At 38.2% G+C, this 27,066-nt stretch overlaps 1 protein-coding gene across 1 annotated transcript in view; it reads left to right on the forward strand.

The window, feature by feature from the left end:
• F5 (coagulation factor V) overlaps positions 1 to 27,066 on the forward strand; it is a 100,311-nt gene that overhangs the window by 72,083 nt on the left and 1,162 nt on the right. The window contains exon 25 of the mRNA XM_003824624.6: positions 1 to 27,066. This exon is cut by the window's right edge and continues 1,162 nt beyond it. Within this exon, the coding sequence (XP_003824672.4) occupies positions 1 to 147 (147 nt within the window). The 3' untranslated portion in view covers positions 148 to 27,066.

Genomic DNA, 27,066 nt, shown 5'->3' on the forward strand with positions numbered 1-27,066 from the left:
ATTTTTGAAGGAAATACTAATACCAAAGGACATGTGAAGAACTTTTTCAACCCCCCAATCATTTCCAGGTTTATTCGTGTCATTCCTAAAACATGGAATCAAAGTATTGCACTTCGCCTAGAACTCTTTGGCTGTGATATTTACTAGAATTGAATATTCAAAAACCCCTGTAAGAGACTCTTTAAGACCTCAAACCATTTAGAATGGGCAATGTATTTTACGCTGTGTTAAATGTTAACAGTTTTCCACTATTTCTCTTTATTTTCTATTAGTGAATAAAATTTTATACAAGAAGCTTTTATAATGTAACTCCTTGCTACCAGTAAGTAAGATAATAGCTATTACTTCTGCATTAATTTGAATACAGATAGGAAAATATCAAGAACCAACAAGAAAAGGGCTTATCTTTCTTAATGATTGAAAATGCTATGAAGTAATATTTATGTAGTTAAAATGCTTCATTATAACTCTTTTAAATCCTTTACACACTAGTAAAACAGATATTACTTTAAATAATAATTGATAGACCTGGATAACTTTCACAAACACATGATTTTTTAATGGTTTTTCTTGAGTGAAGAGAAAAACAATATTATCAAATGAAATAAGTACTTAAAATATCCTGTCTTTCCTATATAACAATGATTTTTCTGACTTTCCATGAGTAAAGAAACAGCCAAGCATCTTTCCAGTAGCCCCATTGAAATTGTGAATCCGTCCTGGTCTCCCTAAGGACTGCACACATTGATATTCAAGGTTGGTGGTCATTAGATATGGAACAGAACTGAAATAACCATGGTAGAACTGAATGTGTAATGTTGGCTTTATTCTAGCTGGTACTACATGGCACACAGTTTCAAAACATAATTTCACCTACTGGAAAGCTCAGACCTGTAAAACAGAGCATGGAACTGCTGGTCTAAATGCAGTTGTTCCTGCTCAAAGAGACCTCTGGCCAAACTGGCAAGCAGTTAAAGTTTTCTTTCAGGGACTTCCTCTCTATGGCCTCAACTTCCTCCTCTCTCTTCTTCCAGCAACTTCCCCTTTCATCATTCCTTTCCCTGGGGACTTGGCATTCAGTGATCCTGTAGACATTGCACAACTGGGGAACCTTTAGACATCCTTAAAATCACATGAGATAGACAGTCATTTGGGGTGTCTGAAATAAACCACCCCAAAACTTAGTGTTAAAACAGCAACCAAAAAAAAATGTATGTGAGATTATGGATATGTTACTTAGCTTGATTTAATCATCCTGTAACGTGTACATATATCAAAATGTTATGTATACCATAAATATATAAAATTTTATCAATGAAATACATAACAATCTCTCAGACCACAGAGCAATCAAATTAGAACTGAGGACTAAGAAACTCACTCAAAACCACACAACTACATGGAAACTGAACAACCTGCTCCTGAATGACTACTGGGTAAATAATGAAATTAAGGCAGAAATAAATAAGTTCCTTAAAACCAATGAGAACAAAGAGACAACATACCAGAATCTCTAGGAGACAGGGCTTTGCTTTTGCTGCATTCTGTTCGTTGTGAACACAAATTACAGGCCAGTCTAGATTCAATGTAGAAGGGAACTGCATAAGGACCACATAACAGGAGGCATAATTCACTGGGAGCATCTTTAGAAACTACCAGAGTCACCTGTTGCCCATACCAGTAGGGTAAGCCCTATGAATGTATATGACAGTTTCAAACATCCACAAAACATTGGCTTTCTAATATTTGTATTCCCACTATTCCTTTCTTTTCATGATTCATGTCATTGTCCCATCAACATTTCTAAGATTTCCATTCCGTTAAGAGCAAAAGAGAATGTTGGAAGGTGGGGGAAAACATTTCTTTGTTTTCTACAGGGCCAGCTTCTTGGATGTGTGTGATCTGTTCAGTTGCAAAGCGTCCCATGCTCAGAAGGACCACATGCTAAATTTAATGCTTTGCAGTTACCCTCTTGAAATCCTTTATTTTTTAAGAAGGAATTCGACATTTCCATTTTTCAATGAGCCCCACAAATTATGCAGCTAGTCCTGGGCTTCTCTACTCTGAAATTGGGCAGGATCTCTCTTGATCTAGAATTTACTAAGGCATAATAGGGGCAAGAAAATCTTATGAAATGATGGGGGGTAGGGAAGAGATGGGAATGGAGCATGAGATCCAGCTTCGTTCTTCTCTACTTGAGAAAAATAAGGCCCCAAAGATTAAACAACTTGCCCAAGGATATTGCTTGTTAGTGTCAGAACTGAAACCAGAAACCAAATGATCATATCCCTAGACTTTTAGTCTGGTTTCTCTTCCATAAAATGAAAATTATAATGTTTCTAATCCATTGCTCAGACAGGTAGACATGAATATTAATTGATAATGACTATTAATTGATCTGGAAAATACTTGTTTGGGGATCAATAATATGTTTGGGCTATTATCTAATGCTGTGTAGAAATATTAAAACCCCTCTTATTTTGAAATAAAAAAGATACCCACTTTTTATTTCTCTCTCTGAACTCACTTAGATGAAATTACAAGTTTGACTACATAGTACGTCTCCAGTGACATAATCCACTGTTTGTTATAACTGGGTGCTATGGAAAGAAGTTAAATGACTCACGGTAGAATCATGACTTAAGAGAAACCAACAGATAAAATTCTAAACATTATTAGTCATTCTAATTGCAATTTGGAAAAGAATAGCTGTGAATGTATCAAAAATATGAAAGGACTAGAAGAAACATGAAATTATTTCTCCAGAATTCCTTCAAGTTATTAAAAGAAATAAAAAACTTCATGCCATTTTTATAATCATTTTGAATAAACACCATATTTTGAGTTCAGGGCCATTTTGGCAAACCCAGGGAAAAGCTCTAGCCAAATAGCTTGGATGTTCCCAAGAGCCATGAATATTTCACCATTTACTTCTCTGGACAGACCAGGAAGGAACAATTTACTAGGCAGTGAATTTTGGTTTTACAAAATATTGGCACATGCCCCAGTGCAGTGGGCCTAACACATACTTAAAAATATCTGATAGCTCCATGTTAGCATTTTTCTTGTTTTATATTTCCTAATGGAGAAGTATTTTATGGAAAATTCTGAATGCCTAATTCTCCCAAGTTCATATATTCTCATAGCCTAGAGATAAGGAAAGCTGTAGACAAAGACAAAATGATTATGTGTGGAATAATATTTACATGGTCAATGCCCAGATAACAAGGTTTTTCATTTCCAAGTACTTAAATTGTTGGGAGAGACTACAGAGCTTTAAGATTTTATTATCTCTGGCTTGTATGAACTGTCCCCACCAAAACATATACATGTATTTTACATTTGGTACATGTAAAGAAAACTTGATATTAACCTCTCTACATGTACTATCATTTTAATTTTTTAAAAAGTATTAAGCTCATTCTATCTACACAGCAAACCACTATGACAGGCATTGTAGGGGAGAGTATATAAAGGAAATAAAAGACACTTCTCTGGCTTATTCAAATACATCATCTAGTTGCATAGAGAAACAAACATAAGAAGCAAATAGACACTATGAGCCTATTAAGCCTAACAGATTACACCCTGAGTAGTAAAGAAAAAGACAATTAGATGAGTAGCCTTGTGGGATGGAATCAGACTGTGAAAACTTTTGGAGATGATTTAACCTAGGTCATCTGACATTAGATGTGTATGAAGGCAACCTGTGCAGAACTCCAAAGAAGAGATGACTGGGATAAGGATCAATAAAAACCAGGATAAATAAGAGCTTTATGCTCAAATTCAGGGCCCAGTTAAGCTTTCTCTGACATACCTACTCATTTTCCCTACCCTCTCTATACAGTCTAATAATGACTTATCCACCTCCCTCCATCTCCTGTACCATGCCCATAAATCCAGTGTATGTGCAAGGTCAAAACAAATAAGAATTACCTGGGTAGAACTGATGATGTGAGGGTGGGGAAAGACACAAAAACAGATACAATACATATCCCTAATCTCCAAATCATGAATTACAGATGGTAATGACCAGATTAAAAGTGGGTCACCTTTGGAAATATTATAGAAGACGCCCATGAGGAACAGGATTCTGACTTGCTTAGGGTGATAGGAGAATGACACTGGAGTGGGGAGAAGACGGGTAAAAGTATGTTGTATGTGAGAAATTGACTAATGGAGAGATGAGACAATCATTGAGGATGTTTGGACAATGATAAGAGTTCAAAGTTCTTATGCGATGGTTTTATTTTTACCACTGGTCCACATCTAAACCACTTCTAACTCATCTGTACTTTCATGTTTTACACTTAGAAGAAGCTTCTCAATGTCTTAGGAATGGTGTGCAGTTAATTTCATACCCCACCTGCTTTTTATTGACAGGAAATTTGGTAATGGCTTTACCGTCTTAGTTATCTACACCTTGTATTGAAGTTCCTTCCTGCTGATTAAAAAGACTTTCTGAAAGTCTGGAATGTGGCAACCTTGTTTACAGATGTGACAAGTAAAAATGTTTAAAAAGCTTTTCTTTTATGAATAGACTGGGAGAAATAGTGACAAAGGCTATAATTCTATGATTGCAATAGTATTGGTACATAGTAAGCGTTCTATCAGTATTTATTATTAGCATTATAATGAAAATATGATATACTATGAATATAATGGTATTAATTACTAATATCAATTCCTACTATTCTCTAATGCTTTTTAATACTGCTCATTACCTCTTTAGAAATTGTAGTAAAATACACGTAAAAGTTACTCTTTAAGTGTACAATTCAGCGGCATTAAGTACATTCTCATTGTTGTGCAGCCATCACCACCATCCACTGCTCATTACTTTTTATTGCAGCTCTATTTTCTACCCATACTTGATGCTCTTCCCAGTAGGTGGCATGTCTGGTTCAACTGTACTTAGCCAGAGTTCTGAAGACATTCACATAGAGGTCAAGCTTTAATTATTCAGGCTAAACAAATAATTGAACAGCTTGCATGGACTTTTTTCAGTGGGTTTAACTGACCTAATTATGTTTTTCTCAGGGGTAGGGACTATTGGCATTAGTTTACATCCTGATCCCACAGGCCTAGTATAGGATTCAGAAATTATCAAACTATCCACAAATTTGAAGATTTAAATAAAATCAAGTAAAAATTTTCTCTCCAAAAAAAAAATCAATTAGTTGCCAATGAAGGAGTTTAAATGGGAGAGGTAAATAAATTGTGCCAGAAAATAAACTAGAAAGAACAGTCAGCATGCTAGGTTATAGTAGATATTGTGAAAACTGTACTTCTCTGCAATACACAAAGTAGGTTATTAAAAATTATTGGCTGGTGATGATAGTTTGGTTTGATATTTGCCAGCATTATGAATAATCTTCTCTGCACTCCTGGCAGCTAGAATTTTAAATAAAAAGTTATCATATTTCTTCAGGTGGCAAAATAATTGTGAAACACAATGTTCTTAGCAGAAAATAAAACCCAAATGACTAAATACAACATATTTTTAGGCATGTGTGAATGAATATATTTCTCTCTCATCTTGTCCCCCCAAGACTTAAGGCTGCTTAAAAAAAATAAAAAATACTACTAGATGACATATGTTAGAAGTAGGGAAGAAAGCAAAACCGGAGGTAGAAACATAAACAGGAAGCAGAAAAAAGCTAACAGGAAAATGCATATCATAAAGCTATCGACCTTGCTATGGGTGAACTTGGGTTTAAGTGAACTTTTTAAACAGCCAATGCACAAAAAAACCTTATCAGTTATACCATATGGTGTCCCCAAAAAATGTACAAAAGGAGCACACTTTTATTGAGACTGAAGTTAAAAATAAACTTCTCCCAAAGGTCCGCAGAAAGAGGTCACTATGTAATGAGCAGAATGCCTCTAACAAGAGCAAATTACATAGGCTGCTTTCTGTGTAGAAGGTGCTGAGGACTTCCCACCAAAGCACAGTTCAGTAAAAACAAGTCTTCAGAGGCCACTGCTGTGTGGTCCATGTGCAGGGGCTCTTTGCTGGTCTGGCTTAAGCCAAAGGTAGATTTTACAGCCTCTAAAAATCATTTTCCTTCAGGCAAAGGCTCATATCATAAATACTGTTTCTCTAAGGCATGATTTTGTTAGCTACTCTGTGACAATGAGCTCAAGATTGTGTATTCTGCAAGGTGTAACAACTGCATTTTTACAAAATTGTTATGTTCTTGCACAAGATTCTATCATAAGCAAATGGCAATAGAAGGCAAATGTTTCAGAACAATTAATGGAATAAAACGTAAATAGAGAAAATTATTTTTATTAATCTAATTTCTTTCCTGCTATTTTGGAAAACAGCATCTTTCTGTTCTGGGGGTAGAACACCTTAATCCAATTCACAGAATAGATGGCAAAGATATCAAGATTCAAACATATGTACAATCTAGTTCTTATTTATACTTCATTTAGCATAAATTAACTTTCTAATAATCATCTTTCTTAAAAGTGAACATAGCATGTTTGGAGTTTTTCAAGTCAATTAAACAAATATTTCTTGTTAATCATTTATAGAAAAGGAAGTTTTAGCTACTGCAAAGAACAGTCCCTGGCAGAGCCCTCAAAGATCTAACAAACTTATTTACACATTTTCAGTTATTAAGTCTTGGTTTGAATAATTACCTATTATTTTCTTCATAATTACTGGCTTCTTAATATTTTGTGGTTTGTTGTCATATTAACACTAAGTACAATGGACTCTAAAAAAAGTTTCTCTCAGATTTGAAATCGTTTGGACTATAACCTAGATTTTGAAACACAAATATGAGCTCCCTATATAAGATATTTGCTTTAAGAAGGTCCCGTTTATCAAGATTAAAGCTTTGCAAATAAAACCAGGTTTATATTTAACTACCTTCCCCATCCTCCTCCTCAATGCACTCATTTCCCTAATACTTTACTCATTATGCTTTTTCAACACTCACAAAAAAACACAACCTTTTCTCCTTTTTTATACTAAGATAACTTCTTTTTTATTTTATTTTACTTTAAGTTCTGGGATACATGTGCAGGTTTGTTACAAAGGCATAAATGTGCCATGGTGGTTTGCTGCACCTATCAACCCGTCATCAAGGTTTTAAGCTCTGCATGCATTAGGTATTTGTCCTAATGCTCTGCCTCCCTTTGCCCCCCAATCCCTAACAGGACTTGGTGTGTGATGTTCCCCTCCCTGTGTCTATGTGTTCTCATTATTCAACTCCCACTTATGAGTGAGAACATGGGGTGTTTGGTATTCTGTTCCTATGTTAGTTTGCTGAGAATGATGGCTTCCAGCTTCATCTGTGTCCCTGCAAAGGACATGAACTCATTCTTTTTTATGTCTACATAGTATTCCATGGTGCATATGTGCCACATTTTCTTTATCCAGTCTATCATTGATGGGCATTTGTGTTGGTTCCAAGTCTTTGCTATTGTAAATAGTGATGCAATAAACATATATGTGCATGTGTCTTTATAGTAGAATGATTTATATTCCTTTGGGTATATACCCAGTAATGGGATTGCTGGGGCCAATGGTATTTCTGATTCTATATCCTTGAGGAATCACCACACTGTCTTCCACAATGGTGGAATTAATTTACACCCCTACCCACAGTGTAAAAGCGTTCCTATTTCTCCACGGCCTTGCCAGCATCTGTTTCCTGACTTTTTAATAATCACAGTTCTAACTGGTATGAGATGGTATCTCATTGTGGTTTTGATTTGCATTTCTCTAATAACCAGTGATGATGAGCTTTTTTTCCATATGTTTGTTGGCTGCGTAAATGTCTTCTTTTGAGAAGTATCTGTCCATTTCCTTCGCCCATGTTTTGATGGTGTTGTTTTTTTCTTGTAAATTTAAGTTGCTTGTAGATTCTGGATATTAGACCTTTGTCAGATGGGTAGATTGCAAAAATTTTCTCCCATTCTGAGGTTGCCTGTTTACCCTGATAGTTTCTTTTGCTGTGCAGAAGCTCTTTAGTTTAATTCGATCCCATTTGTCAATTTTGCCTTTTGTTGCAGTTGCTTTTGTTGTTTTAGTCATGAATTCTTTGCTCATGCCTATGTCCTGAATAGTATTACCTAGGTTTTCTTCTAGGGTTTTTATGGTTTTGGGTTTAACATTTAAGTATTTAATCCATCTTGAGTTAATTTTTGTATAAGATGTAAGGAAGGGGTCCAGTTTTTGCTTTCCACATACGGCTAGCTAGTTTTCCCAGCACCATTTATTAAATAGGGAATCCTTTCCCCATTTCTTGTTTTTGGCAGGTTTGTCGAAGATCAGATGGTTGTAGATGTGTGGTGTTATTTCTGAGGTCTCTGTTCTGTTCCATTGGTCTATATATCTGTTTTGGTACCAGTACCATGCTGTTTTGGTTACTGTAGGCTTGTGGTATAGTTTGGAGTCAGGTAGGGTGATGCCTCCAGTTCTGTTCTTTTTGCTTAGAAGTCTCTTGGCTATACAGGCTTTTTGTTCCATATGCAATTTAAAGTAGTTTTTTCTAATTCTGAGAAGAAAGTCAATGGTAGCTTGATGGAAATAACATTGAATCTATACATTACCTTGGGCAGTATGGCCATTTTCACGATATTGATTCTTCCTATCCATGAGCATGGAATGTTTTTCCATTTGTTTGTGTCCTTTCTTATTTCCTTGAGCAGTGGTTTGTAGTTCTTGAAGAGGTCCTTTATGTCCCTTCTAAGTTGTATTCCGAGGTATTTTATTCTCTTTATAGCAATTTTGAATGGGAGTGCATTCATAATTTGGCTCTCTGCTTGTCTATTATTGGCGTATAGGAATGCTTGTTATTTTTGCACATCAATTTTGTATCCTGAGACTTTGCTGAAAATGCTTATCAGCATAAGGAGATTTTGGGGCTGAGACTATGGGGTTTTCTAAATATTCAGTCACGTCATCTGCAAACAGAGACAATTTGACTTCCTCTCTTCCTATTTAAATACCCTTTATTTCTTTCTTTTGCTTGATTGCCCTGGCCAGAACTTCCAAAACTATGTTGAATAGGAGTGGTGAGAGAGGTCATCCTTGTCTTGTGCCAGATTTCAAAAGGAATGCTTCTAGCTTTTGCCCATTCAGTATGATATTGGCTATGGATTTGTCATAAATAGCTCTTATTATTTTGAGATATGTTCCATCAATACCTAGTTTATTGAGAGTTTTTAACATGAAGGGCTGTTGAATATTATTGAAGGCCTTTTCTGCATCTATTGAGGTAATCATGTGGTTTCTGTCATTGGTTCTGTTTGTGTGATGGATAACATTTATTGATTTGCGCATGTTGAACCCAGCCTTCCACCCCAGAGATGAAGTCAACTCGATTGTGGTAGATAAGCTTTTTGATGTGCTGCTGGACTCGGTTTGACAGCATTTTATTGAGGATTTTGGATACTGGCCTGGAATTTTCTTTTTTTGTTGTGTCTCTGCCAGGTTTTGGTATCAGGATGATGCTGGCCTCATAAATTGCGTTAGGGAGGAATCCCTCTTTTTCTATTGTTTGGAATAGTTTCAGGGTACCAGCTCCCCTTTTTGTCTCTAGTAGAATTTTGCTGTGAATCAGTCTGGTCCTGGGCTTTTTTTGGTTGGTAGGCTATTAATTACTCCCTCAATTTCAGAACTTGTTATTGGCCTATTCAGGGACTTGACTTCTTCCTGGTTTAGTTTTGGGAAGATGTATGTGTCCAGGAATTTATCCATTTCTTCTAGATTTTCTAGTTTATTTGCATACAGGTGTTTATAGTATAAGAAAACTTCTTTTGAAGTAATCATTTTCATGAACTATTTTGCTAAAACACATCTTGTCATCCTGTTTAGCTCCCTTTAGCATACTGGCCTATTTAACCTAATGCCATGCTTTTTAAACACCCTTTCTAATGATATTCTGCAGTTCCTTACAACCTAAATTTTCACAAATGTGGAGAGATGTTAAATTAGATTATGGCTTTTCCTAGAATATGTACTTAGAATACAAGGCCTCCCAGTGATTTCTTAAATCCATATCCTACTTCTTTATTTTCTGTCTCTGACCTTTGACCTGTCTCAGTTTTTGAACTATTAAGGAGCTAATAGTTAATTAATAATTAAACAGCAGCAGCTTTAGTTCTTCCTTTCTTCTTTTTTTCATTTTCTTTCTTTTTTCCCCAGAGGAAATTATCTTTTTTTTTTTTAAATCATGGCTTGTTATCCTTTTTCTTAGTATCTAAGCCCACATTCAATTAAAATTTTGCTTTATAGTCAAGGCAAATATCTTTTTTATTATCATTATACTTTAAGTTCTAGGGTCCATGTGCACAACGTGCAGGTTTGATACATAGGTATACATGTGCCATGTTGGTTTGCTGCACCAATCAACTCATCGTTTACATTAGGTATTTCTCCTAATGCTATCCCTCCCCCAGGCACCCCACCCTCCGACAGGCCCCAGTGTGTAATGGTCCCGGCTCTGTGTCCAAGTGATCTCATTGTTCAGTTCCCACCTATGAGTGAGAACATGCAGTGTTTGGTTTTCTGTCCTTGTAAGAGTTTGCTGAGAATGATAGTTTCCAGCTTCATCCATGTCCCTGCAAAGGACATGAACTCATCCTTTTTTATGGCTGCATAGTATTCCATGGTGTATATGTGCCACATTTTCTTAATCCAGTCTATCATTGATGGACATCTGGTTGGTTCTAAGTCTTTGCTATTGTGAATAGTGCTGCAATAAACATACGTGTGCCTGTGTCTTTATAGGAGCACGATTTATAATCCTTTGGGTATATACCCTGTAACAGGACCGCTGGGTCAAATGGTAATTCTAGTTCTAGATCTTTGAGGAATCACCACAGTGTCTTCCACAATGGTTGAACTAATTTACACTCCCACCAACACTGTAAAAGAGTTCCCATTTCTCCACATCCTCTCCCGCATCTGTTGTTTCCTGACTTTTCAATGATTGCCATTCTAACTGGTGTGAGATGGTATCTCATTGTGGTTTTGATTTGCATTTCTCTGATGACCAGTGATGATGAGCATTTTTTCATGTGACTGTTGGCTGCATAGATGTCTTCTTTTGAGAAGTGTCTGCTCATATCCTTTGCCAACTTTTTGATGGGGTTGTTTTTTTCTTGTAAATTTGTTTGAGTTCTTTGTAGATTCTGGATATTAGCCCTTTGTCAGATGGGTAGATTGCAAAAATTTTCTCCCATTCTGTAGGTTGCCTGTTCACTCTGATGGTAGTTTCTTTTGCTGTGCAGAAGCTCTTTAGTTTAATTAGATCCCATTTGTCTATTTTGGCTTTTGTTGCCATTGCTTTTGGTGTTTTAGTCATGAAGGCTTTGCCCATGCCTATGTCCTGAATGGTATTGCCTAGGATTTCTTCTAGGCTTTTTATGGTTTTAAGTCTATCATTTAAGTCTTTAATTCATCTTGAATTAATTTTTGTATAAGGTGTAAGGAAGGGATCTAGTTTCAGCTTTCTACATATGGCTAGTCAGTTTTCTACATATGGCTAGTCAGTCACCCATGGCTGGCTGGGGACCTTGGCACAGCTGCCTCCTCCCTCGGTCACTCCTTAGGCAACACTCCAAGCTGAAAAGGCCCTTGGAGATCATCTCCTCTGATCCACGACAGTCAGCCAGATGAAGAAACTGAGGCCTGGAGAGCCCAAGATCCCATAGCAGTTCCTTTTTGGAGCTGACAATGTACCAATTATGCAGTACATTAGTCAGCTTTCTACGTATGGCTAGCACCATTTGTTAAATAGGGAATCCTTTCCCCATTGCTTTTTTTGGTCAGGTTTGTCAAAGATCAGATGTTTGTAGATGTTTGGTGTAATTTCTGAGGCCTCTGTTCTGTTCCATTGGTCTATATATGTTTTGGTACCAGCACCATGCTGTTTTGGTTATTGTAACCTTGTAGTATAGTTTGAAGTCAGGTAGCATGATGCCTCCAGCTTTGTTCTTTTTGCTTAGGATTGTCTTGGCAATGTAGGCTCTTTTTTGGTTCCATATGAACTTTAAAGTAGTTTTTTCCAATTCTGTGAAGAAAGTCATTGGTAGCTTGATGGGGATTACATTGAATCTATAAATTACTTTGGGCAGTATGGCCATTTTCATGATATTGATTTTTCCTATCCATGAGCATGGAATTTTCTTCCATTTGTTTGTGTCCTCTTTTATTTCCTTGAGCAGTGGTTTGTAGTTTTACTTGAAGAGATCCTTCACATCCCTTGTAAGTTGGATTCCTAGGTATCTTATTCTCTTTGTAGCAATTGTGAATGGGAGTTCACTCATGATTTGCCTCCCTGTTTGTCTGTTAATGGTGTATAGGAATGCTTGTGATTTTTGCACATTGATTTTGTATCCTGAGACTTTGCTGAAGTTGCTTATCAGCTTAAGGAGGTTTTGGGCTCAGACAATGGGGTTTTCTAAATATACAATCATGCCATCTGCAAACAGGGACAGTTTGACTTCCTCATTTCCTAATTGAATATCCTTTATTTCTTTCTCTTGCCTGATTGCCCTGGCCAGAACTTCAAACACTATGTTGAATAGGAGTGGTGAGAGAGGGCATCCCTGTCTTGTGCCAGTTTTCAAAGGGAATGCTTCCACTTTTTGCCCATTCATTATGATATTGGCTGTGGGTTTGTCATAAATAGCTCTTATTATTTTGAGATACGTTCCACCAATACCTAGTTTATTCAGAGTTTTTAGCATGAAGGGCTGTTGAATTTTTTCAAAGGCCTTTTCTGCCTCTATTGAGATAATCATGTGGTTTTTGTCATTGGTTCTGTTTATGTGATCAATTACGTTTATTGACTTGCGTATTTTGAACCAGCCTTGCATCCCAAGGATGAAGCTGACTTGATTGTGGTGGATAAGCTTTTCGGTGTGCTGCTGGATTCAGTTTGCCAGTATTTTACTGAGGATTTTCACATCGACATTCATCAGGGATATTGGCCTAAAATTCTCTTTTTTGTGTGTGTCTCTGCCAGGCTTTGGTATCAGGATGATGTTTGCCTCATAAAATGAGTTAGGGAGGATTCTCTCTTTTTCTATTGATTGAAACAGTTTCAGAAGGAGTGGTACCACCTCCTCCTTGTACCTCTGGTGAATTTGGCTGTGAATCTGTCTGGTTCTGGACATATTTTGGTTGGTAGGCTATTAATTATTGCCTCAATTTCAGAGCCTGTTATTGGTCTATTCAGAGATTCAGCTTCTTCCTGGTTTAGTCTTGGGAGGATGTATGTGTCCAGGAATTTATCCATTTCTTCTAGATTTTCTAGTTTATTTGCATAGAGGTGTTTATAGTATTCTCTGATGGTAGTTTGTATTTCTGTGGGATCAGTGGTGATATCCCCTTTATCATTTTTTATTGCGTCTATTTGATTCTTCTCTATTTTCTTCTTTATTAGTCTTGCTAGTGGTCTATCAATTTTGTTGATCTTTTCAAAAAACCAGCTCCTAGATTCATTGATTTTTTGAAGGGTTTTTTTGTGTCTCTATCTCTTTCAGGTCTGCTCTGATCTTAGTTATTTCTTGCCTTCCGCTAGCTTTTGAATGTGTTTGCTCTTGCTTCTCCAGTTCTTTTAATTGTGATGTTAGGGTGTCGATTTTAGATCTTTCCTCTTTCTCTTGTGGGCATTTAGTGCTATAACTTTCACTCTAAACACTGCTTTAAATGTGTCCCAGAGATTCTGGTATGTTGTGTCTCTGTTCTCATTGGTTTCAAAGAACATCTTTATTTCTGCCTTCATTTCGTTATTTACCCAGCAGTCATTCAGGAGCAAGTTGTTCAGTTTCCATGTAGTTGCGTGGTTTTGAGTGAGTTTCTTAATCCTGAATTCTAATTTGATTGCACTGTGGTCTGAGAGACAGTTTGTTGTGATTTCTGTTCTTTTACATTTGCTGAGGAGTGCTTTACTTCCAATTATGTGGTCAATTTTAGAATAAGTGTGATGTGGTGCTGAAAAGAATGTATATTCTGTTGATTTGGGGTGGAAAATTCTATAGATGTCTATTAGGTCTGCTTGTTGCAGAGCTGAGTTCAGGTCCTGGATATCCTTGTTAACCTTCTGAGTCAGGACAAATATCCTTACAGTCAATTCATTTATTGATTGCCTATTAAGTGCTAGGTACTGCTCAGGTACTGAAGATAACAAAACAGACAAAATTCCTACTTGAATGGAGTTTATTCACAAGTTGAAAGAAAGAGACAATAATCCATAATAAAAATATATAAGATATTAGATAATAAGTCCTATGGCAAAAATAAATCAATAGCAGGAGCTGAATATTTGTAGTAGGGAGGAAGTCAACATTAAAAAGGATGGTCAGGGGAGGCCCTAGCTTGATGTTTGAGCAAAGAGCAGAGGAAGTGAGGAAGTAAATACCACAGACATATAGGAAAAAAAAAAAAACTTAGAAAGCAGAAAGAACCATGAATAAACATTTTGTAGTAAAAATATGCAGGTAGTGATCCAGGATTGACAAGGAGAACCAGGTGGCTGAAGCCAAATGAGCAAGGGGGAGAGCAGAAGTTGAGATCAAAGAATAAAATGGGTGGGGAAAGGTGGAGAGAGATGGAGGGTGGGGAATAGAGTGGCTATTTAGGTCTAGCAGCCCTTGGGCTCATTTGCTGAATGAGATGGGAAGTTATTGGACAGTACTGAATGGAGAAGAATATCATCTGACTTGTGCTTTAAAAGAATCTTTGTGACAGCTATAACAAGAAGAGACTACAGGGGATCAAGGATGTTAGCAGGAAGTCCAATTTAGCTGCAATTACAGATATTCATATCAACTGTGGTAGCAATAAAAATGGTGAGAGTGGTGGAATTCCGGCCGTATTTTGAAGGCAAAGTCAATAGGATTTGCTAATGAATTAAGCAGTATGCAATGTAATAGTTGTCTCCCAAGACTATGGGTAAGAACACTACCCACTGAAACACTGGCAGTGCTTTTTAAAAGCCCAGTGTTGGGCCAGGCATTGTGGCTCATGCCTGTAATCCTAGCACTTTGGGAGGCCGAGGCAGTGGATCACCTGAAGTCAGGAGACCAGCCTGGCCAACATTGTGAAACCCCATCTCTACTAAAAAATACAAAAATTAGCCAGGCATGGTGGCAGGCACCTATAATCCCAGCTACTCAGGAGGCTGAGGCAGGAGAATCGCTTGAACCCTGGGGGCGGAGGTTGCAGTGAGCAGAGATTGCACCACTTCACTCTAGCCTGGGCGACAAAGCGAAACTCCATCTCAAAAAAAAAAAAAAAAAAAGCTTAGTGTTGTCAAAATTATTCTTTCTTTTCTATCCATTATTAACAAATTAACTTTGCATTCCACTATATGTGAAGAGCTGATTTCTGTGAGCACAACATGAACTTTGTTATCTGATATGATTAGGCTTTGTGTACCCACCCAAATCTCATCTTGAATTATATTCCCCAGCTGTTGAGGGAGAGGCCTGGTGGGAGGTGATTGAATCATATGGGTGATTTTCTCCAGTGCTATTCTCACGATAGTGAGAGGGTTCTCACAAGATCTGATGGTTTTATAAATGGCAGTTTCCCCTGGACTTCTCTCTCTTTCTGTCACCTACTGCCATGTGAGACGTGCCTGCTTCCCCTTCTGCCATGATTGTAAGTTTCCTGAGGCCTCCCCAGCCACGTGCAATGTGTCAGTTAAATATCTTTCCTTTAAAAATCACTCAGTCTTCAGTTGTATCTTTATAGCAGTGTGAAAACTAATACATCATCCTTCAGAATATGTCCTCCATGGAATGTTAAATCCAACTAGCAAGAAACTCCCTGTGCATCTCAGCTCGTGTGAACTCCCACCCCACCCACTCTCACATTTCATGGAGATACCCAGCTCTCTCAATCCCTTCATTACATCATACCTCTGGGTCCCCTCATGGCTTCCCTTCCTTCTCTAAGCAGCATACACCCATGGTTCATCAACAATACTTACAAACCCTGGGGAAAACTCTTGTCTCCAGCCTTCTGCTCCTCATTCTTACCCCCTGAGAAGTCCCCAACCTTGAATTAGTCTAGCACTCACACTCTCCATGCTACACCCAGGCTGTAACATATACACAGACCTAGCTGGGCAATTTCTATTCACATTCCTTGTCAGTCGCTCCCCACATATGCTATTTAAACTTTCATATTCTAAGGTAGAACCTGTCTCATCCTTGTTTACCTTTTCTTCAGCAAGTACCTTGCCTCTTATCACATAGGAGAAATAGATAACATTAGAGAATGTTTTCAATGTCATCTCCTACCCCCTCCTAGTGCCTATTTATCTACATTTTCATCCACCTTAACTCCTTCCCTGGGGAGCCTGAGGCCATTACAGGAAAGGGGTCCCAATCCAGACCCCAAGAAAGGGTTCTTGGATCTTGTGCAAGAAAGAATTCAGGGTGAGTCCTCAGTGCAAAGAGAAAGCAAGTTTATTAAGGAAGTAAAGTGGTGGAAGAACAGCTATTCTATAGACAGAGTAGGACATTCCTGAAAGTAAGAGGAGGAACGCACTCACCCTAGGTACAACGCTTGTATTATATGGGGAGATGTGTTCTGCTACTAGGGTTTGTGATAAAGGATGAATTTTCTTAATTACTATATTTTGCAAGAATTGATACTACTGTCTTTAAAGCAAAATTAGGAATGCCTTTATTCTCCAGATATCGGGATACCCGGACACTCCTAAATCTGGGTGTGTTTAGTAAACATTATTAATTTGTCCCCTTAACCATAAACATCTAAAAGCTAGGATTGCCTAACTTTTTTAGAATGCAGCCCAGCAAGTCTCAGCCTCATTTTCCTAGCCCTCACTCAAAATGGAGTCATTCTGGTTTGACCACCTGACAGGGTGAATTTTCCTTTCTTAGTCAGGTCACACCTTACATTTCTGTTTTGGATCCCAGTACCTCCATACCTCAGGGACTTGTTTCATATGTGTGATTACATATGTTTGTCAAAACTTATCAAATATATATTTAATATATACTTAAAATGGGTGATATTGGACAAAAATTATACCTCAATAAAGTTGTTTAAGGAAAATTTTGTATACTCTGGATCTCTTCTTTTTCCTCTGCTCATGAATATGCTCTAGTCTCTGACAAAATAAACAAAAGCCAAATTTGAAAATGTAACTGGCATTTGCTGCCTGCACAGTATTTAAAGAGCTCCTACTTTGTGCAAGGATCTTTCCTAAGTACTTGGAAGCTGGCCCACTATGGTACTTAGATAATAATAGATCTCCTTTTTTTAAAGATTAATTTTGTGCTAGGTACTATGCAGAACATTTATCATATATAATCTTATTTAATCCTCCCAACTACCCCAAGAAGTGGATATTATTATCTCCATTTTACATGAGAAAACTGAGCCTTAGAAGGGAATGATACCTTGTCCTAGGCTGCCAAAAGTTATAATGGTGGCTAGGTCCTAAACCTAGGTCAGCCTGATGTATCCCACCATTAAGCTCTTTATATGCTAAGCCAGGTGATGAGGTTTTAGATAGGGTGAGAGTGGGGAGGTAAGGTATCAGAATATTCAGATGCTCACAAGTTTCATTAATTTCTCTTTCTTGTACAAAGTCCCTGTCCTCACTGATGGGGACATATCAAAATATCCTTTGGAGAATAAAGAACTGAGGTTCAGAGTTCTTGGTGGACCTCCCAGACACAAAGTCTTGAATCTGTAGATCTTCTCTTGTATTTCACATTAGGAAGAGCTTCTGCTATGGAATGCCAATGGAAAGCTAAAGAAGAGGTTAGAAATTAAACTGATATGAGTTATATGCAAAAGCATGAATGTAGACCTCTCCTGAAAGGATGTTCATACTGTAGTACAGATAGGTCTTTTTCACCCTGTGGTTCATGACAGACTCTAAAGATAGTTTCACCTAAAGATCTCTACACCACAATAGAAGAACTTGGCTAACTATAAGGATGGAATGCTTCATCTATAGCTAAATGGAATGTTATAATACCTGTAAATGAGCTGCAAAAAAGCATTAGTGAAGGTTGAAAGTATAATTCATGAGGACTCAGAAATGTGTCCACCAAACACTTACTGGACAACTCTTATATTTAAAACACCACAGGAGACACCAGGAAAGATAAAGACCACACTTAGTTTCTAATCACAAAAATTCCTACAGTTAGTGGGAGAGGAAGTCATGTATATAAAAACCAGAAATTGTTTACCAGGCAGGATGTGACAAGCATGCACACACACGGCTTAAATAGTCATGTTCTGTAATACCTGAATGCCTCACCAAGAACTGAAGATGTCTTCTCACTGTTAGCAAATATTCCAGCCAAGAACTCTCATCTTGAAAATCAGAATTGAGAAGGAGACAAAAGCTGAACAGCATATTGGGAATTTGCAGTTATGAGAACCTGGACGGGGGTCCTGAATCAGTATTGTATTCAGATTGAGACTTGGAAAGAATATTTCTTTACTAATCTCTTCTATCTGGGAGAATTTTACATAAAATTTTTTGAACCTTCAATTATCCATTGAAGAGTATTTTAAAATATCTCACCAAACCACATGGAGAACACATAACTGAGAGGAGATAAAATAAATGTGTGATTGTGTGTTTGAATGCATTTATACATCATTAAGAGGGAAGGAGGGAGGAGAGTGACATATCAGAAACATTCATAGATATGGCCTGTCTTTGTGGCTTTGAGAATTTCAAAGCACTTAATATCTGTGCCTTGAGTCCATTATGTTGCCAAAAATGAATATTTGATGAGAGAAATCAACATACCCTTATTTCAGATCATTCAACATTTCTTAGTTTATGACTCATTCACATGTGATTGTAAATGCTGCTTTGGAGATTACCATAAGAGGTGACATGCTTTTACAAATCAAGACTCATCACTCTTTCCCAAAAAAGTTCTGATACATTCTCTAAGAAAGATAAAGTATATCAGAAAATAAATTATTTCACCACCTGTCTTGGCTAAATATATAGTCCAGCCCCTTCTGGTCTCACATGAACCCCATTCTTAATGGAAGTCTGTCTGATGTGAGGAAACAAGGAGGCTGCTTTGAGTCACAGACAGGGCTTGCAGAACTGCCACCTCATAGATAACTGTGACTGCTCCCAGTGTGCCTCTGGCAATCTCTGGAAGCCCCATGGGAACTCCCAAAGGAGACACCCTGAATGCTGGGCCACATTCATTCTCATTCTCAGAGAAAAATCCAACAGCAGAGCTTAGCCAATCACTACAATGCTGGCAAGTTTGCAGTCTCCTTCCTAAGACCTCAGCTAAACATCTCTCTCAAATCCAGCTAGTGTCTCAAACCCTTTCCCTCTTCCATCTTTTTTTTTTTTTTTGGGACGGAGTCTCACTTGTCCCCAGGCTGGAGTGCAGTGGCGAGATCTCGGCTCACTGCAACCTCCGCCTCCCAGGTTCAAGCGATTCTCCTGCCTCAGCCTCTCGAGTAGCTGGGACTACAGGCACGTGCCACCACACCCAGCAAATTTTTGTATTTTTAGGAGAGACAGGGTTTCACCATGTTGGCCACGATGGTCTTGATCTCTTGACCTCGTGATCTGCCCGCCTCGGCCTCCCAAAGTGCTGGAATTACAGGTGTGAGCCACCGCAGCCGGCACCCTCTTTCATCTTAATGGGAGTCCAGTTTCTGCAAGTTTGGGAAAAGCAGTTGTGTCTATAGGAGCAGGAGTACAAACAGGATTTGAGACCTGGGTCCAGGCACTGCTAGGTGTCAAAACTCTGTAATCACTCTCACATTCAAGGTCATTGATGTTGAGAGAGAATACATTCCTCTTCCAGTACTCAGTCTGTTCCTGTTACTTAGGTACAGTCTCCCAGCTGAATCAATAGAGTCGGTGAACTTTATAGCTAGAAGGCTTATGGAGATCATCTACTCCTAACACCCATGTTAGAGGAACCTCAGATACAACATGCAGCCATTTATCTGAAGTCATGTAGCCTATTTATAGAAAAACCTGAGTGAGAATGTAGGGTTCTCAATTCCTAATCCAGTGACATTTTTGGATCACAACAAAATTTCCCCTAGATTGGCTCCTAGAGTCTGTATGAGGGAGGTCCACAGAACTCATGGCATCCAGATGGATAATGTGTTAAAGTCTTTTTTCTATGAACATCTATTTCATTTTCCTATTGAATTCCACATGTTATCACTGTTTGTGATATGGCCTTATGACGGAACTGTTACATATTAGCTTGTTTTTTTTCTTTTTGAGACGGAGTCTCGCTCTGTTGCCCAGTCTGGAGTGCGGTAGCACGATCTCGGCTCACTGCAAGCTCCGCCTCCCGGGTTCACGCCATTCTCCTGCCTCAGCCTGCCGAGTAGCTGGGACTACAGGCGCCGCCACCATGCCCGGCTAATTTTTTGTATTTTTAGTAGAGACGGGGTTGCTCCGTGTCAGCCAGGATGCTTGTTTTTAAAGCTTCAGCCACTCAAGTAGTTTACGGGATAATACCCAAGTATTTTCCTAAAGGAAATTTGGGAACTTGTAGACCAGTAAAATATCGTTTTTGCCTTGAGCATCTCTATTGAAATAAATGCCACATATAGTACCAATGCAGCCTCCTGAAGATGGGATTAATGAGGGCTCAAACATGTCCATCCTCGAATCTGCGAGTGGCTGTATTGCTATTCTTCTTCTACCTTCATTCACTCTACTCATTTTCACCAAATTTGTGTTAGGAAGGATATGATAAGACATCTGCTTTTAAGGATTCTATAGACTGATGAGGAAAAAAAGTTACAATAAAATGTGATAGCTATAGTAGAGGTATATACATAGTTCCAAGGGAACAGAAAACAGAGCAATTGCCCAAGAGGCATCAGAGAAGTGTGCAGAGAGGAATTGACACTTACTTCATTCATTCAACAAATATGTGTCAAGTATGAGTATGTTGCCAAGCACTGTTCTAGAACAGTAAACAAAAACAAAGCCATTGCTTTTATGGAGCTCTTATTGTAGTGCTTATTCTCAGAAACAGGCAAAATAAATAAATATATAATATAGCAAGTGGGGACGAGTGCTAAGATGAAGAAAGCAGGGTAGAAGAATAGAAGGTGGCCAGGATGGGAATGTGTGCTATTTTAAGTAGAATAAGGTGATAATTAGGCAGAAACCTGAAAGTAGTGAGGGAGGGCATCATACTAATATCTAAGAAGAGACTGTTCTAGGCAGACAGAATAGCAAGGGCCAAGGTCCTGATGTAGAAGTGTGCTTAGTACATACAAGAAACAATGAAGAAGCCAGCGTGAATAGCCCAGAGTGGGAAGGTGGACAGTCATAGGAGATGAGATTAGAGATATACTGAGATGGAGTGAGTATATCAGGTAGGGCCTTACAGACCACAGTAAAAACTTAGGATTTAATTCAAAATTTGATGGGAAGCCACTGGAGGAATTTGAGCAGAAGAGTGGCATAATTCAATTTAGGCTTTAGGGAGGTCAATCCACCTGCTGGGCAAATAGACTAGTAGGGGAAGGCTGTGGTCAGAGAAATGGGTTAGGAGCTAGGGTAACAGCTCAGAAGATAAATAATGATGGCCTGAACTAGGGTGGTAGTGGTGAAGGAGATAAGACATCTGAATGACAATTTGAGAAACTGGTGAGCATTAATGGACATTAGTAGAAAATGAGATTGAAGCAGTTAGCAGAAGTCAGAAATAAGAAGTTTCTACTTTATTTATTAAGCACCAGAGATTCCTAAACAATCAGAGATCAGGGCAAGGGTAATATCAGATTTGAGGAAGATTCTTCTTACTGTGGTATAAAGATTGGCCTGGGCTAGGGTGAGACTAGAGGCAAGAAACTACAATCAAATAAATGCAAGTCAGAGGATGAAGATAGTGGTTTAATAATAACTGAATTATGGTTAATAACCAGTTTGTTCTTCCAGAGTGCACTAACTTTTCACATAGGATGACATTTTTGAGATCAATAGGTGATGACAGTTTTCCAATTTACACATCAAAGGATGGCAGAAGACAGGCAGAGTCAGGAGGGAGGAATGGTGCCACAGAGTGTTTATGGGGCAGGCATAGAGCTCTTTCCCAAAGGGTATGTGGTACCATGCAAGGAGGGGAATGCCTCCCCTGCATGGCACCACATTCCCAGCCCACACAGGCTGAGCAGGCTGATGAGTAGGCAGCCTTTTAGATGGGCTGGCTGTTCCATGACACAGCTCAGCTGTGGGGCGATGTCTTGATGACTACATGCAAAATTCTGGGTCAAGCATTTAAGAAACAAAGAAGAGAGTCACTTGTGAGCTGAACTAGCATTTTACTGGATGGCACAGCAAGTCATTTCATCTGTGATTATTGTCAGAACAGAACTTGGTTCTGTTTGTGAAATAAGTCATCAGTTTAGGAGCATTTCAGGGGCATAGCCTGGAGTGGTTCTTGGGTGACTGATTCACCGTATGAGCTCTCTGAGGTTGGGGACTGTCTTATCTTTGCTGTAGTACCAAGTGCAAGGCCTTGAACAACAGGCTGTCAATATACTCATGTTGAGGAAATAAATGTGACCTAGAAGGACTAAGATTCTTTGTCCCTCAGTGTTCCCACCTATAAATTGAGAAAAAAATGTGTATTTGTACCTATCATACTTACAGGGATGAAGTAAGAATCCAAGTTCTAGTAAATATCTTTGAAAGGCGTTTCAATACTCTGTTTTTCCAGGAGAACTGCTTTGCGGTACCAGTATATTGAAAGTAAAGAAACATTAACTAGGCAAGCACTTAAGAGGTTACATGGCATGGAGGAATAGTATTGAATTGTAAGTTTGCATGACCAAAGACTATTTAGAATTTGCTGCTAACTCTCTAGGTTATTCTGGTAAGCTGATTTACATTTCTTGGTCTCAACTTCAATGTTTTTTTCTAAAATTAACAGTTTATGATTATAATTATTTTTTATTGAATTCCATCATTTCTAGAACAAAGTTCAAATTGGGCTAACCAGAATGTTTCCAATTTTAGCATATCATATGTCCCTTAACTCCTCTGTAACTTAGTGTCTTCCTCAGAAAAGTAATGCAATGGACAGACCGATCTTAATGCTTCTTTTTGCTCTAAAATTGTACATGTCACACAATAGGTATGAATCAATGCTCCTTTCTAGCCTGCACTAGTCCATAGATTAAAAACATCTGACTTGTACATCCAGTTGGAATTGTGTTAAAGTTACAGATTAACTTTAGGAAAAGGACATTTTTATGATGCTTCTTTTCTCATCCAAAGACACAGTATGTCTGACCATTTTTTCAGACCGTGTTTTAATGTCTACAATAATATTTTACCATCTAGCAAAGATACTACAAAAGTCAATAAAAAGTATATTTGAAAAATAAATGTTTTCGAATAGGAAAAATAAATGATTAAAAAATATAAAAAGCTTTTTAGAATAAATTAATGAGAGGGATAAGCCACCAAAAGAAAAAATGGACAAATAATATGGATAGGCTATTTGCAGAAGGGTAAATCCAAGTAGCTGACAAACATATGGAAAAAAGTGCTCAAACTCATTCATAAAGATTTTCAAATTGAAGATACAATGAGGTACCTTTTTTTTTTTTTTTTTTTGAGACGGAGTCCAGTCTCAGGCTGGAGTGCAGTCGCGTCGATCTCTGCTCACTGCAACCTCTGCCTCCCGGGTTCAAGTGATTCTCCTGCCTCAGGCTCCCAAGTAGATGGGACTACAGGCGTGCGCCACCACACCCAGCTAATTTTTGTATTTTTAGTAGAGACAGGGTTTCACCATGTTGGCCAGGATGGTCTTGATCTCTTGACCTCGTGATCCGCCCACCTTGGCCTCCCAAAATGCTGGGATTACAGGCATGAGCCACCGCACCCAGCCACAATGAGGTATCTTTATACCATGGTTTCTTATCTTTCTCACTAGTGGCATTCTGGGATGGACAACTCTGTTGTGGGTGATGCCTCGAGTATATTGCAGGATATTTAACAGAATCCCTGGTTCTGCCCACAGAAGCTAGTAGCACTACCCGCCCCGACCCCACCCCGCCATTGTGACAATCAAAAATGTCTCCAAACATTGCCAAATGTCCCCTGTGGGACAAAATCATTACCGATTGAGAACCACTGATTTATACCTATTAGATAAGCAAAAATTGTAAAGTTTGATTATAACTGTAATCAAGGATGCAGTGCAGAAAGAATGTTTTCATATATTGCTAGTAAAAATGTAAGTTATTAATGTAAAACAATTGAGCAATATCTATTAAAATTAAAAACACATATACTCTTTAAACCAGAAATACTACTCCTCAGAATAAATCCTTTTAAACTGAAATTTAAAATACATAAACATATATTGTACAAGGATGTTAACTGCAGCATTGTTGGCAGTGGCCAAAAACTAGAAACAGAATGAATAACCATAAGTAGGGGCTGAATAGCACACCCATGCAATAGGATATTATGTAGGCATTAGAAAGAATTAGAGGTATACCTTAACACATGGAATGTTCTTCATGAGTTATTCCTTAGAGAGAAAACCAAGAGCCAAAGTGTATAACATAGTTGTATAATACTGTGTAATCTTACTTTTTGCAAAACACATCCCTTCATGCTTTTTTATATTACTATATAAAAAGTCTCTCAATATTCTATTTACCCCTACTGAATGGAAGAAAATATATTTGCAAATCATATCTGACAAAGGTCTAGTACCTAGAATTTATAAAGAACTCTTCTAACTCAACAACAAAAAGACAAACAACTGAATCAAAGAGGGGCAAAGGACTTGAATAGGCATTTCTCCAAAGAAGTTATATGATTGGCCAACAAATACATGAGAAGATGCTCAACATCAGTCATTAGAGAAGTACAAATCAAAACCACAATGAGATACCACTTCACACCCACCAGGATGGCTACTATAAAAAGGAAAATAAGTGTTGGCAACGATGTGGAGAAATTGGAACCTTTGTACATTACTTATGAGAATGTGAAATCATGCAACCTGTGGAAAACAGTTTGGCAGTTTCTTAGATAAACACAGAATTACCAAATGACACAACAATTCTACTCCTAGGTATATACCCCAAAGAAATAAAAATAAATATTCAAATACACACTTGCATACAAATGTTCATAGCAGCACTATTCACAATAGACAAAAGTAAAAATAATCCAAATGTTATCAATTGATGGATAAACAAAATGTTGTATATACACATATTACTTAGCCATAAAAAGGAAAGAAGTACTGATACATGCTACAATGTGGATGAATCTTTAAAACATTAAACTAAGTGAAAGAAGCTAGACACAAAAGGTCACAAATTGTATGTAACCTCCAGAATAGACAAATCCATAGGCAGAAAGCATATTAGTGTTTCCCAGGGACTAAGGGGAGGAGGGAACAGGGAGTGACTGCTTAATGGGTATCAGTTTCCTGTAGGGTGGTGAAAATGTCTTGGAATTAGACAGAAGTGATGGTTTCACAATATTATGAATGTAGTAATGCCACTGAGTTGTACACTTAATTAATGGTTAATTTTATGTTATGTGAATATTGCCTCGATTTAAAAAATATATTCTATTTACCTTTGTGTTAGATTCCTATTGCTGCACAACAAATGAACAAAAATTTAGCGGCTTTAAAATATTACCACATCAGCTTAGCTCACAGTTCTGTAGATCCAGGTGGGCTTGAGTGGATTCTCTGCTTACGGTTTCGCAGACCAAAATTAAGATGGTGACCCGGCTGGGCTCTTCTCGGAAGAATCCCACTTCCAAGCTCATCTAGGTTTTTTAGCAGAATTCAGTTCCTTATGATTCTGGGACTGATATCCTGATTCTCTGCTGGCTGTCAGCCAGGAGCCAGTTTCAGTTGCTATAGGATGCCCACATTTCTTGGCATGTAGCCCCCTCCAACAGCAGCACGTCAAATTCTTCTCATCCTTCAAATCTCTCTGACTTCCTCTTCTGCTATTAGCAGACGGAAAATCTCTGCTTTTAAAGGGCCCTTGTGATTAGATTGGGCCCACCTGGAAAATCTCACATCTGTCATAAAACCTAACATAATAACAGGAGTATTGCCTCATCAAATTCATAGGTTTCACCTCACACTCAAATGGGTGGTGGTTATACAAGGGCAAGCGTCACTGGGGATTATTCTTAGAATTCTGCCTATCGCAATGACCTCTTAGACAAAAATAATAAGAAAACATCTACCCAATTCAAGGACAATTACTGTTTATACCCAACCTCATTGCCTATGTGATTTATACCAAGGAAAAGTTACAGAAGCAGTGATTTACAGATTAACGTGGTTCAGGTACCCAAGCCTCAGGGAAGGGATGGAAAACTGTTTTTGTTATTGTTGTTTTGTTTTTTGAGACGAGTACTCGCGAGTCTCGCTCTCCGCTCACTGCAACCTCCGCCTCCTGGGTTCAAGTGGTTCTCCTGCCTCTGCCTCCCAAGTAGCTGGGACTACAGGCGTGCATGCCACTATGCCCGGCTAATTTTTGCATTTTTAGTAGAGACGTGTTTTCGCCATGTTGGCCAGGCTGGTCTGAGACTCCTGACCTCAAGTGATCCGCCCGTCTCGGCCTCCCAAAGTGCTGGGATTACAGGAGTGAGCCACCGTGACCAGCCAGAAAGCTATTTTTAATAAGTAGGCTTCTCTTTCCGAGGCCTCTCTGGCTTGCTTTCTCTTTCTTTCTTCTCTTCTACTAAAGCACTGAATGTAAATACAAAGCAATTGTCAAGAAGACCATCTGTTTTCTCTCTGTAGTCCTGACAAGAAGGGTTGGAGTTTAGGGGACTAGACAATTGAATAATATCGATTAGCAGTCCTCAAACAGTTTGGTCTTAGGACCCTTGTTAGAGGTGCCCCAAAAATCTGTTGGGTTTTGTGGGTTATACCTATTGATAATTGCCATATGGTAATAAATTAAACCTGGAAAGTCTTACAAACACAAGAATATACAAGCATGTATTCTCTCATCCTATAAAGTGATGATGTCATCAGACATTATATAGCCTCTGGAGTGGAAAAGGAAAT

This window comes from Pan paniscus, chromosome 1 (assembly GCF_029289425.2).
Source record: "Pan paniscus chromosome 1, NHGRI_mPanPan1-v2.0_pri, whole genome shotgun sequence".
NCBI classification, from domain to species: domain Eukaryota; kingdom Metazoa; phylum Chordata; class Mammalia; order Primates; family Hominidae; genus Pan; species Pan paniscus.